The sequence below is a fragment of the Ostrinia furnacalis genome, unplaced genomic scaffold (assembly GCF_004193835.3).
Source record: "Ostrinia furnacalis isolate ACB-3 unplaced genomic scaffold, ASM419383v2 OfSCF3085, whole genome shotgun sequence".
In the NCBI taxonomy this organism is placed as follows: domain Eukaryota; kingdom Metazoa; phylum Arthropoda; class Insecta; order Lepidoptera; family Crambidae; genus Ostrinia; species Ostrinia furnacalis.
The window spans coordinates 733,843-747,209 of record NW_021133324.1 but is presented as its reverse complement, the minus strand read 5'-3'; the positions used below and the strand labels follow the sequence as shown (position 1 = coordinate 747,209).

Here is a 13,367-nt window from a genome sequence, read left to right as displayed (position 1 = left end):
TTTTTAATAAAGTTTTCGTGTCAAGATAGTAAACATTATTACATTGTTTCCTTTTCCATTTTCTTTTACATTTTTAGCCAAGGGCCTGCGGTTACACTTAAGTTTAGCCGGCTAAAGATAGAAGAAACTAACATTAACACCTCGTCGAAGATAAACTTAAGTTTAGCCGGCTAATCTTAAGTTTATGTTCATACCTATCTTTAGCCGTAACATATCGATATTTAGTTGTCCGCGAATACCTTGTCTATGTTTTCAATTGATACGCTTAATTTAACTTTTAATATAGTATTGAAATTAAATTCTAGAGCTGCAATCATTAATTTTCGAATACCTACATATTTATATTTTACGATATTTTTGTTAAAAAAACTAATATCGATATTTTTAGGTATCTAGGGCATCTCTAGATTAATATCAAATTTAGACCTTATGAAAAAATATTAAAAGTAGTTGTATTTGGTAATGATTTATTCATAACTAGCGGCCGCCCGCGACTTCGTACGCGTGGATCCCGTTTTACCCACTTTATCTATCTTACGCAGTTTAGATTTTTTCATACAAATGTTTTTTCCCGCTAACTCCCGTTCCCGTTGGAATTTCGCAATATCCTGTTGTAACTAAGCTTTAAGTTTACTAAGGGACCTGCATGCCAAATTTCAAGCGTCTAACTTAAGCGGTTTAAATTTTTCATACAAAAGGATTTTCCTGGTAATTCCTGTTCCTGTGGGAATTTCGGGAATTCCTTTCTTAGTGCACGTCTACGGTACCTAAGCTACGTCCCTTATAAATTTCAAGTGCCTACGTTTAGCCGTTTAGGCTGTGCGTGGGTATGTCAGTGAGTCAGTCATACAAAAGGGATTTCCCGCTAATTCCAGTTCCCGTGGGAATTTTGCAATATCCTGTTGTAACTAAGCTTTAAGTTTACTAAGGTACCTGCATGCCAAATGTCAAGCGTCTATCTTAAGCGGTTTAGATTTTTCATATAAATGTTTTTTCTCGCTAATGCCCGTTCCCGTGGGTATTCCTAAGTATCCTATAACCTGCCCAGGAGTATGAAGAATAATTGTGCCAAGTTTCGTTAAAATCCGTCGAGTAGTTTTTGTTTCTATAAAGAACATACAGACAGACAGACAGACAGACAGACAGACAGACAGACAAAAATTTTACTGATTGCATTTTTGGCATCAGTATCGATCACTAATCACCCCCTGATAGTTATTTTGAAAATATATTTCATGTACAGAATTGACCTCTCTACAGATTTATTATAAGTATAGATAATGTGGCCTACGCAGGTTAAATCTGCGCCAAAATTATTTAGTAAGTACCTTTTCTTGAAATAAACAAAAACCAACTAAAATTGAACGGTTTTAGTAACCTTAACAGTATTTTATTTCAAAATAATACGATAATACGCAGTTCAAGGGGTAATGAGCCCGATGTTTTTTCCCTACATGACCATGTCATGTATAATGTTATTTTATTATCTAGTTACCATACAACAAGCATTGTCTTTGCTTCGATATTGATGCGATTCAGGCGCGAAACAACATCAATCAAAGAGTATCCCGAAAAGTTTAGTTTAACTTCAGTTAAGGGCAGCTTATCCTTCCTAAGTAGGTAAGTACTACCGCGTGAAACGTGGCGAAGTCCTTATACTTGAAAGATATTTCGATACAGATATTGAAGTCTGCTATGTTCGGAGTTTCCCTAAGTTATAGAATTAGAAATTAGGAGTACCTGAGAACCAAAATAACCGACATAGCCCGCAGAATTTATCAAACTTTAATAACATCAGTGTGGCACATTAGCTTGTAGAACGGGTGGCTTTTTAGGCAGAAAGTTCTCTAGTAGCGACCACAGACCGGAAGATATAGTGAAAGCTTTTTCAAGGTTTTCTTCTTCTTCCTCGGTCCCTCACTGATGAGGATAGCGAACACAGATAGTGTTCCTCCACAGACTGCGGTCATAAGCTGTGTAAACCGCATGATTCAAACTTCCGCCCACCGCGACCGTCTTTCTCACTGCGGTTTTAAGGTTTTACTCGTACGCCTTATACCTAATACCTACTCCTATAGTTAAAAGTAAATTTGAAAACTTTTCGACGCTTCACCAGCAGGCCTACCTGGCCTTAATCAGTTTTAAGTTTGAAGTTAATTAATTAGCAGAAGTTTAACGGATGCCATTAAAAGTTTGTGTGTTCTTAATGCTTTTTGACACCTAAAGTAATGTTGTTGCTCGATTTTCAGCTTTGATTTTCAATCGCTGATAAAATATTAAAATTGTTCACATTTTATTAATTCGATTAATAAATTAATATTGATAGTAACTTTGTCAAAAAATTACTATCGATGATTAAATTTTAATACAATAAGCTCTGGCTTAGCAAAGGAATTTGTGTTCGGTTATTTTGTGTTAAAACTTTAATTTATTAAAACATCTCTATAGAGAGATGAGGAGGAGGAGGAGACACACTTTCTATAGAGAAAGGGTGTCTCCTCATGTACTTGTAGCTATTGAATTACAACAACACTCTTAAGTTTGCCGGAAAATTTCGGCAATATCAAAGGTGAGCCTAAAATTTTACTAAAGCAGGAATTTCCTCTGTCTATCTACTTTGAGCTTTGTGATGAATATGGTCCGTCGAGCAGTTTTTCACATTTCATCGGTTCTACGGCAGACGGCCGGCCCACTGCACGTGTGCTTGCGCATTTTTTTTACTACGCCAATTTAGTTTGGTCTTCTGTCGAATGATTCTGAGTATGCCACAGAATAATAATAAGTACTAGGAGAAGTGTTACTTCGCGAAGGTATTTAAAAAAATGTATGCTCAATGTCATTAACAATATGGTGTAATTTAGCTCGTCTCAAGAGTCAAGCACCATTTTGTTGACAAACGTCAGTGATCGGTACTGCGCCGAAGCTATAGGGCTGACTTCGGTAAAATGATGTGACGTGAGGTGCCAAACTGCAGAAAATGGCGGTGGAAATACATGATTTAGCATGATTAATATTAAGGCGATAGGTGAGGCAAAACTGCAAAATAGACCTCTCTTTGAATCCCTACTCCTCCGAAATGGATGACCCAAACAAGAAAAAAAAATATGTGTGAGATGTATAATATCTTAAACTAAAAAATTGTTGTTCGTTTTTTTTGTTACAACTATTAGTTTTGACAGAAAAAATTCTTAACTTTCTTCTAATTTCACCAAAGTAATTTCCTACTACTCCTAAACGGCTGAAGCGATTTTAATGATTCTTTCACCAAATGATAGAAAATTTTATGATCTAAAAAATTGATGTTCATTTTTTTTCAAAAATCATGTATTACGTGTCATACATTCAAAATACCCTGTAATTTCCTCACGCGGGCCGCTCGAATGCGGGAGCTCAGTCTTTCACTAGCGTTCGCACGGGGAGGCTGTGTCGCATGTCGGCCCGCTCCGCTCCTTTGTTTTTCTATAAAGAATTTNATTCCCCATTTACAAGGTACCCCGTTGGTCCATTAGTTTTGCAGGTATGAGTTTTTTTATCTCATTGACCCCACAAAAAATCGGAATTATTCCTGGGGAATTTTCGATTAAGTTATCTAGCTCAATCGTCTCGTCGCAAATAAGGTTAGGTAAATTAAATTGATACCACCTATTTCTATCCCTGATAATTTTATGTGATTTATTTCAAAATCAAATCAAAAATAATAACCGCATAGAAAAAAAAGATTTTTTTGTATGCGGTTTGATTTTTCGGCTGCCGTGATCACAAGCAGACTGGCAGTAATAAAATAGCAAAAAAAAAAGCCGTAAATATTTTAAACTACCCTCTTATTGTCATTGTTACACTATAGTGGCGTTACCTCGACACACAGTATTCGTATTCGTGCTTGACATGTAACTCATATAAAAATGTCGCTCAATCCGTGTTTATCTATTTTAGTTGAAATAGAACGCTAAACGAAAATCTTATATTTCATCATTACTATCAGGATTATAATAGCCAAATGTATGTATCAAAAAATTCCTCGATTTTACCAAAAAATAATAACAGAGAAAGTAAAGTCAAAAATTGTATTCAATGATCAAAAATATGTTGACCAATATTTTGAATACCTGCACAGACAGACACTTACATTTAGGTAAGAAGGTACACACGCTTAAAAACTGTTTAGAAGCTCACTTAGACACATGAATATCGTCAGCCTAACTTTCAAACTGAGCTGTCCCTTTGAGCAAACTTTACAAGAGGAAATAATTGTTTATTTTTCGTTGTTATGGTACTTATCGAAGTATAATGATGTACTAATTGAAATATAATCATTATATTTCAATAATTTAATTTTGTTTTAGTTTGAAGATTATGCTGACGAGAATTATTATTATTTTTTATATTTTTTAATTCTGTTTTGAAACAAAATAAGCATCGCAATGTTTTTCGATCTGCGTAAATTAAAATCGAGTCAACATTCCCGTAGGCAGTTATATTAGAATTGGCAGCGCTTCGCATCTGTATTCTGAGCGCTCTTTGATATCGGGCAGAAGCGCGGGCGCGCGGCGGGAGGCGCGTTGTCTCGCTCTAATGCTCAAGGTCGTTCGGCCATGTAATCGCCTTAACTACTTATTTACCTCTCAGTGTCTTCAGGCAACTTAAAAAAGTACATTCTGTGTTTTTATTATTATTTAGGCAGTTAAATACTGCACAGTATTTAGTACACCATATTTTTATTTTTTTTCCATCATACACAAGAATACGCGTGCGTGAGTCAATGCTCGATCGTATGTGAGGCCTTGTCAAATAGTAATCCTGTAAGGTGCCATCGTGCGTGTTTGTTTTGTTTTCGATGTAAACTTGCGGAGATGAACAGGCCTGCCCCCCTAGACAAAACGCACTTTTTGATCGAATCGAAAATCGAATCCGTCAAAACTCCATACAAAAAAGGGGCTTTTCGACCACTTTTCGACTGGTTTGCGATTATAATTTGCACTTTGTCTAGACCCACTGGTATGACATTCTAAATATACAATCAGATATTACTTACTTGCCATACTCATCCTTTGAGAATGTGGGTTTGTGGTTTTTGTCAAAGTGTCCGCTGAAGGCTGTAACTTTCTGTAAGTCGCTGTGCGTCTGTGCTTTTGTGTCGAACGCCGATATTAAATCTGTTAGCGATGAACTCTGAAACAAAAAACTGGATTATAGTAGAGAGTAATGTAGTTTTCTTCAAAACAATATAGGTGGCCTAATAATTTCGACATTGAGTTGCTAACGCTAGTTCGATCCTCGCCGAACGATGGACTTTTGTGATGAACCCTATTTTTTACTGCTTATCCTGGGTTGCACCATCTTACTTTAACTTTAGCAAACGTAAAAAATAATGTCAAACTCCATACAAAAAATACACCGATTATCGTTATAAATTACGGTTAGATGATTAGATAGTGCAGCTGTCAATAGGGAGGTTAATAAATTTAAACAAAAATAACTAATTTGCTTCACATAAATCTTCACAATGAAACTAAAAGGCGTCGATTGAAATGTACCTATAAAATCTAATCATTCTTTTTTGCCAACACATATTTCGGTCGATTTGCGTTGTGTGTTATTTAACACAGCCGATTTATTTGACAAGTTAATTGTTTGGCCATTCCACTTGGCATAATAATTTCACTGCGGTGATAATGAGTTTTCAGATTGCATGAAAATTTTCCATTGTTACATTTCTACATAAAATTATACAGCTGCAAGCATTCTAGTATTCTGGTACCTGGTAGTTTGCTTCGAGGAGTAAGAAATAAAATATCTGTCTAATAAAATACGCGATAATGAGTCAACTGAAGATCTTAGACAATGTAACAATCGCAATAGATTCGACTTCGTGATTTTTACTGAGTTTCTAGATGCTCTTATAACATACACTACAAAAGCTGCGATGATTCATGACATTAAAAAAAAGAATGAAAACTAATTTTACTGTCCTGAGCCTTAAACAGTTGTAAATGAGAGCAATATTGCAACAATAAAAGTTGTGTAATCACTGGGCGAGGCCTATGTTCAGCAGTGGACGTTCTAGGGCTTAAATGATGATGATGAATAATATATGTTCTGTGCCATTGAGACACTGATCACGTATGCAAATCTCGTTGCGTAGGTTTAATTTAGTATGGACTACAATTGCTATTGAAAATGATGAAAAGCGAGGATGAGTGTGATTCATGTAATTAGTGTCATAAATTAATAATGCTTAAAATAACACTCAATGTAGGCAAATTAGCCTAGTAACACTCAATTCATTGTCATGCTAGCATTGATTGTGGCATCTGCATACGCGTAGGTAGCTAATTAAGCTATTAAATTACTAGCTAGGTTTCTGATAAACTTTTAGACAGTTATCTTGCATAACACTCTATGAAATACAGGTTGGTTGGAGGTGATAACACCTGCCGGTTCATCATGTCAGGTTTTTTCTTAATCTCCATATAAAACAAAAAATACTAAAAGTAATAAAGCTCAATCTCCTTTAGCATTCGATTTAAAAGAATCTTTATGTCTATCTGTCCTCAACATAATCTAAATATTGTCGCTTCTCAAAGAAACATCTCCAATGTATCCGAATAAATCAGCAATCAGCAAAATTGATTCGAATCGATACAAATTTGAACACGCGTCGTTGTTTTATGTAAGTACAGTCCTGATCTTCACCGACAAAATAATTTATGTTTCGCTTTAGCGCTGAGAGTATGCGGTAAGATTCGTGATGGATTTTCCATTAGCAAAATAGATACCTACGTACGAGTATATGGACCAGACCAGACAGCTTAGTCATAACAAAATTATTAATCTCAACCAAACATACTCTTCAGCTTTATAATTATTATCACTAAAAAAGTAGCTTCGATGTCTGTGTCCCTATATGTAAGTAGGCTTATGCCCGTTTTCACCATCAATCCCAATTTTTTAAGTGACTCCTTGAAAACAAAATTCCTGTCATGTGTTACCATAGGGGTCGCTTAAAAATTAAGAATTGATGGTGAAAACGGGCATTAGATCCTTAAAACTACGCAACGGATTTTGATGCGGTGTTTTTTTTTAATAAATAGAGTGATTCAAGACGAAGGTTTGCATGTGGTGCCATTACAGTACTAAATGTATGGAAGCTGGAAACATTAAATTTTCGGATGGATCCAGTTTATTCTGTAACCTATTATTGACACCGTTTGATAGATCTCATGAAACACTTTCAGGATCAGTACTAACTAGTTTTATGATATCTTGTATAGTGTAGAAATAATCAAGTGAGATCACTTATCGTTTCCACCCTGTACAGTGGGAATTTTGGTAGTACCCATTCAATTACCAAAAAAATTAGATAAAGCGTTCCAACTTTTTTTCGCTCAAGACCTGTGCCACGTTTTAATATAGTACGGACGATTTTGTCTACATCAAAGTAGATCAATAAAAGTTGGCAGTGTTTTCGAAGACACATCTTAAAATACTGTGTCTTGCCCCGTCTGCATTGGGTATGGATATGGCTGGACGGAAATAGCCCTTGTTGTTTTGTAACAAAGACCTGGCTTACTCGTATAGTGCTAATGGACGGATGATAATTTTTTACCTTCAGAATAATTTATCACTGAAGAAAGTAATAATAGTTATACAAAGAAGCATCAAATTGATAGTTCGATTTAGCATTATGTAATACGCAAATGCGTATTAAGAATGAATGACTTTGATATAGGCAAACGATTTCGATTTATTTCGTCTTAAAATGCGTTAATACAAACGATGTTAGTAGATACATATTTAGATATATTTAAATGATAGCTTTTGAAGTAAGATGACGTCATATTATGCCAATTACACTAAACTTTAGTGCTTTAGTGACTAAAGCATCTTAAGTGCTTGTACTAAGTAGAGACGTTATTGATGGCTCGCTAATGTTCGTTTTTCAAATGTTTTGACAGACATTACACTATCGTTATGTGCATGTACACGTACACACACAAGTTAAGCTCACTCGCCTTCGTGAGTTGCAAGATAATCTTATCAACATTTAACCAGGGGCTTGAAGGGAGTAAACAAGAAACGGATATAATAATTAGATAACAAACGTAGGTAATTCGAATTTACATCACCCTTATTACACCCATACCCCGGAGATAAATTGTACACTATTACTCTAAGAAGGATTTATAGGTACTCATAATGCTTATGTATCTAACACATTATAGTCGGTACGCGATCCACCAGGCAGTACTCAAAGTAATTAAATTATCGCGAATTATAATCGAAAAACAACTCAATGAGCATTACATTGTACGCAAAACATTTACACCAACTTGTACAAGTCTATTTCAAGAAATATTTAGTCTCACAAAGAAATGTAAACAACAGCTGTGCCGCATACTTTGCGAATTGCTAACGCGTTAACATCGAGTTCTAACATGAAAGAATCAAATTCAAGAGATTTTCCGTATTGTTTTGAATTTGAAACTTGTAGCATTCTGGCCAATGAATGAGTGTTTACGTAGTTCGCCTAAGGTCAGACGGTGTTTATTTGTACGAATTCTGTTTGGTCTAACATTTGATGTTTGACGTAGGTACTTGAAAGTTTGATTGTAATTTGTTATTGAGATATTTTTATAACATTAATCGTTTGTTCGAGAAAAAAAGAAAACTATTTTGTACTTTAGGTTTGCAAGGTCTAGGTCTCGAGATATTTGATCAAATTAAATCATTTCGAAAATAAAATAATTCATTATACCTATCTATCTATCTTACCACGACCATTTTACGAGTATTTAATGAATAGGTTTAAATTATACAAAATAATGAATTTTATTGTATTGTTCGTATTCAGTTCATTAACAGTAATTTTGGCATAAACCAAAATTACTATTCATTTCATTTATTAACATACCAAATGAGCTACATTATCACAGATTCATGTGTACCTAAATTGAATTTGTACAAATAATATTATGAAATACCTAACTGATAATGCACAAGGCAAATGCCCCGTAACACCATTTGCCAAAACGTTTTAGATGCATTTGCGCTTCATAAAAATGTCATAATACGCTCGGATGAATCACCGAAGACTCACGTAATTTATACGGTTTTCTATGTGTAAATATGTCACGTTGCAGTGAGTAGTTTTTGTATCCTAAATAAATGAATCTAGATATACTCGCATCTGATGGATTGCCAACACCTGCCGTTGTCGCGACTCTACAAAATTGGTGCAAAATTTTGTTCAGAATAGTATACTAACACATTTTATGTATAGGTACTAGAACTAAAGTAAACAACTAAACATACTAAAAGTATACAGAAGTGCTTTGGGTTTTTGACATGTAACTTTTGAAGCTATTTAGGCCCATAACAGACGGTGAAACGCAACTGCAACGAAACTGCAACTGCTAGTTACTTTTGAGTTGCATCTAAGTTTCTGCCATAGCGTCCGTTGAGAAACCACATATGACGCGACCAATTTGAAACTTTCAGTTTCATTCATCAGAATCATTTCAAAGTTGCAGTTGCGTCTCACCGTCTGTTGTGGGCCTTAAAGGTGCTGAAACTTGCATATTCACAATTAAAATGTATTTAAGATCTCGATTTCAAGCCTTATAAAATCTGCAATTTAACCGTTGTTGAATAATATTTAGCTGTATCTTTTTCCATAAATAACGAATAAGTATGTTATTTTGCTGGTTATTGATATGTCAATATTATTTTTCGATTTGTTACAAAAAGTATGAACGTAATAATCGTCATAACATTAACCTTATTCATGCTGGAATTTTCCTAAATGGAATCTACCACACATTATAGACAGGTGTATTTGTATAAAAAACAAAATTCACTCAATACACAACAAACAAATAACTTATAGTTACTTTTGCATTTACCTATAATAAAATCTGCCCGGGGCTTCACCCGCGTGAAATTTAGTTTGTCACAGATCGTCATATATTATAGCCTATATGTTATTCTGGGTTATAAACAATAATACTGTAAAGTTTCATAAAAATCCGTTCAGTAGTTTTTGCGTAAAAGAGTAACAAACATACAGATATCCAAACTTTCGCATTTATAATATTAGTAAGATAAGCAGTGGACGTCATTTGGCTGAAACGAACGAAGATTATAGGTACATACATAGATAACTACCTAATGATTGTCATTAATCACAATTATTAAGTCTATTTATTTATCATGTTATTTCATTATATTTGAAGATGGTATAATGAGATGATGGATTTGATTTCATTTTGCTGATACTAAAATTTTATTTTTGTCACATTCCATTTTGGTTATTAATATTCCTCAATTTATTATCTTGTCAAGGCTCAGATAAGAATTTCCTTATATCGCTTTTATTAAATAGCATCGTATTTGATAATTCTCATAATATAAGATCAGCATTTTATTGAATTATTGGATTTAACTTCTAAATATAAACGATAACTAATAAATTGGTCCCTATATTGAACGAATTTTACTATCATTATTGCTTTTACTCAGTACGCCATCTACGGCTTATAGGTACAACAAAACATTATATTTTTCTCAGATAATATGGTACGGTTGTACAATTTGAACATAGGTAAGTATATGTCTAGTACTTAAGGTACGTGTTTAAAGTACTATTACATCAATCACACTCGTAATCATCAAGAACTAAGCAAGTATCTATTCCGAATTGATGAAATCATTGAGTAAGAAAATGTTATGTTCCAATACGAATTAACTACTTATAACGGAATTACAATATTCTACATGTTAACAGACAAAATAACTGTTTATAAATCAAGTTAATTTTAGTAGACTGTTTTATTTACACATGTAACACAGTCAACTCAATTTAACTGACGACGAGATAGACATTTTAACGTATTAGAATGCTAGTTGGCAAGCTTATTTTACAAATCTATACTAATATTATAATGCTGAAGTTTTTTGTTTGTTTGTTCCGATTTGTTAAAATGTTTTTGTGTTGTATAGCCCATTTATCGAAGAAGACTTTAGGCTATACAGGGTGGAATTTTGTAATGCCACTAGGGGGGAAAGTACTCTTAATACTGTTAATAGAAAATTTTACAAAAATAAAACATTCCTTTATTTTTTAAGAGAAATAGAACTGCGTTTAGATTTGATGCTAAACCCGGGAATCGAACCAATAAAATCTGTCAAAAATTACAATGCAATTTTCATTGCATCGATCATAAGGGATCGTAAGATAAAGTCTCTCTAACAAACTTGATTAATCAAATGAAAGGAAAACCATGAAGTCTTAAATTATTTTAATTATTTAATAAAAAATGTATGTATGGTGATGAATCTCAAAAAAATTCGGAAATGTTTCGTCTTTGAAAAAACACTCGAATATGCGAATTATAACTGTGCGTTATTTTTGTACAGATTACGCGGCAGCTGTCACAGTATACTTACTGAGGAAGATAACCATCATAACTGACAGGCAGGGATTGTCCACATATCGGCCAATGATTAATATAATAAATCAATTTTGGTAATAAAGTATTAACGTAGTCAATAAGCTTTTACTAATACTCTATGAATCTTAGTTGTCTGAAATAAATACATTTATTTTATATATTTATGCTACTTTGTACTGTCGCCATCTTTGCTCCCGCGCATTCACATTCTTCGCTGACGGAAGAGTGAGTCAGTTGCGTGCACGCGTCAAAACAACGATCCGTCAGCGTAACAAGGCCGGCCCGCCGCCAAGGCGTAACTCACCGCTGTCATTCACCTGGATGTGACAAATGTGCGGTATACAGACTTCTGTGTACTTCAGCATCAAATAATTCGTGACACCCAAAGTGGCCAAAAAGTTGCCAACACAACCTTATTTCCATTGTAACAAGGACTACTCAGGTTGTCACGAGCTATTTCATGCTGACTGTAGCACTAGACATGCTGTCCAGGGCCTAGATTAAAGTAAAATTCGTGACAGTTTTCATTTCAAAATCGTTTTCAAAAGTGATTGTGTTCGCTCGAATGCGGAAAATTCCATTGGTTAGCATTGATCGAGCTTCCACAGAAATACTCACGCCCGTATTCACAAACATTACTATGAGGTCTCACAGTGCGCGTGGACGCACAGGGTGATACACGAACCAATCACAGAGCTCTATCAACGCTGTGCGTTCGATTTGCTGTTTCACTTAAGCAAGCATCGTTTGTGAATACGGGCGTCAATCTTTTAGTAAAAGGTTTTGCATAATCCTTTTCTGGTTGTGTAACAATCTGTGAGATGATATAAACATTTTTTTTATTTGTGACATAAACTTTGCTTCTGGTGAAGCATGTAGGTATTTAGGCAAGTTACGAGGTAAAGGTCTACCTAATGTGTAAAAGTGTTTCATAAAAAACAACTTTGCTATAGTAAATGAATTTAATTTCAATGAACGAGTAATTTTGTACATACACCTATGAAATTAAATTTATCCATTCATACCAAAAGCAATCATCCATTCATACCAAAAGCAATCAATCAATGAATAACAGAAATTGGCCAAATTAATTTTCCACGGATTCTATGTTGGTAGGTACCTACAAGTTTCCCAGAACTACGTGGTTTATTAGAAACTACTAAATGAATACACGTGATTGGTATTGCTAGGTAAACTTCACGATCTGTCAATAAACGATATACCTATTGTTAACGTTCACCATGACCTATTCAAGCTGTTATAAAGGTAATTAATTTATGATTTTGATCTTGAGACCATACGTCATCATTACCATTTCAGCCAAAGGCGGCTACTGCTGGACAAAAGATTATAAGATTGTTTATTCACCAAGACAAGGTAATACAACAAGGTACAGCGCGGCTTATCTCACCAGCAAAGGCCTCTCCCAAAGATTATCACAATGATTGGTCCTACGCTGCTCCTAATCCAGGTGCTTCCACTTCTGGATCACCAGATCGCCTTTGCCAAAACAATAATTGTTTTCTCAGCTTACTTATAATCACGTCTTTTTGAGTCACTTTTTAATACTTATAAAAACATAGGTACTCATTCATAGTTAGGCTAGATGAAAAAATTACAATTATTTGTCCGTCAGACAGATACATATTTCGATTTCATTACCCAGTCATCATCCCAATTCCACAAATTCCAAAACTAAAGAACTGATGAAAAGTACTTTTGACGTATTATTTTCACAATTTCTTTTCAAACTGTTACAGATTTATTTTTTCTTTTTATTGCAGTCATTCACAATCTCTTTTTTTTGGGCAAACCGCTATGAAATTCCTAGAACTTCTTTCCATAATGAAAGATTCATTGAGCTACGCTGAAATTGTCGCCTTAAGTTAATGTAAGTATTTTAAGGCTTATCTACTA

General features: G+C 34.4%; 1 protein-coding gene across 1 annotated transcript in view; it reads right to left on the bottom strand.

Moving 5' to 3' along the window:
* The window catches only part of LOC114357239 (actin-binding Rho-activating protein), a 48,161-nt gene that overhangs the window by 31,098 nt on the left and 3,696 nt on the right, over positions 1–13,367 (bottom strand). The window contains exon 2 of the mRNA XM_028310762.1: positions 5,033–5,169. Within this exon, the coding sequence (XP_028166563.1) occupies positions 5,033–5,169 (137 nt within the window). The remainder of the gene's footprint in view (positions 1–5,032; positions 5,170–13,367) is intronic.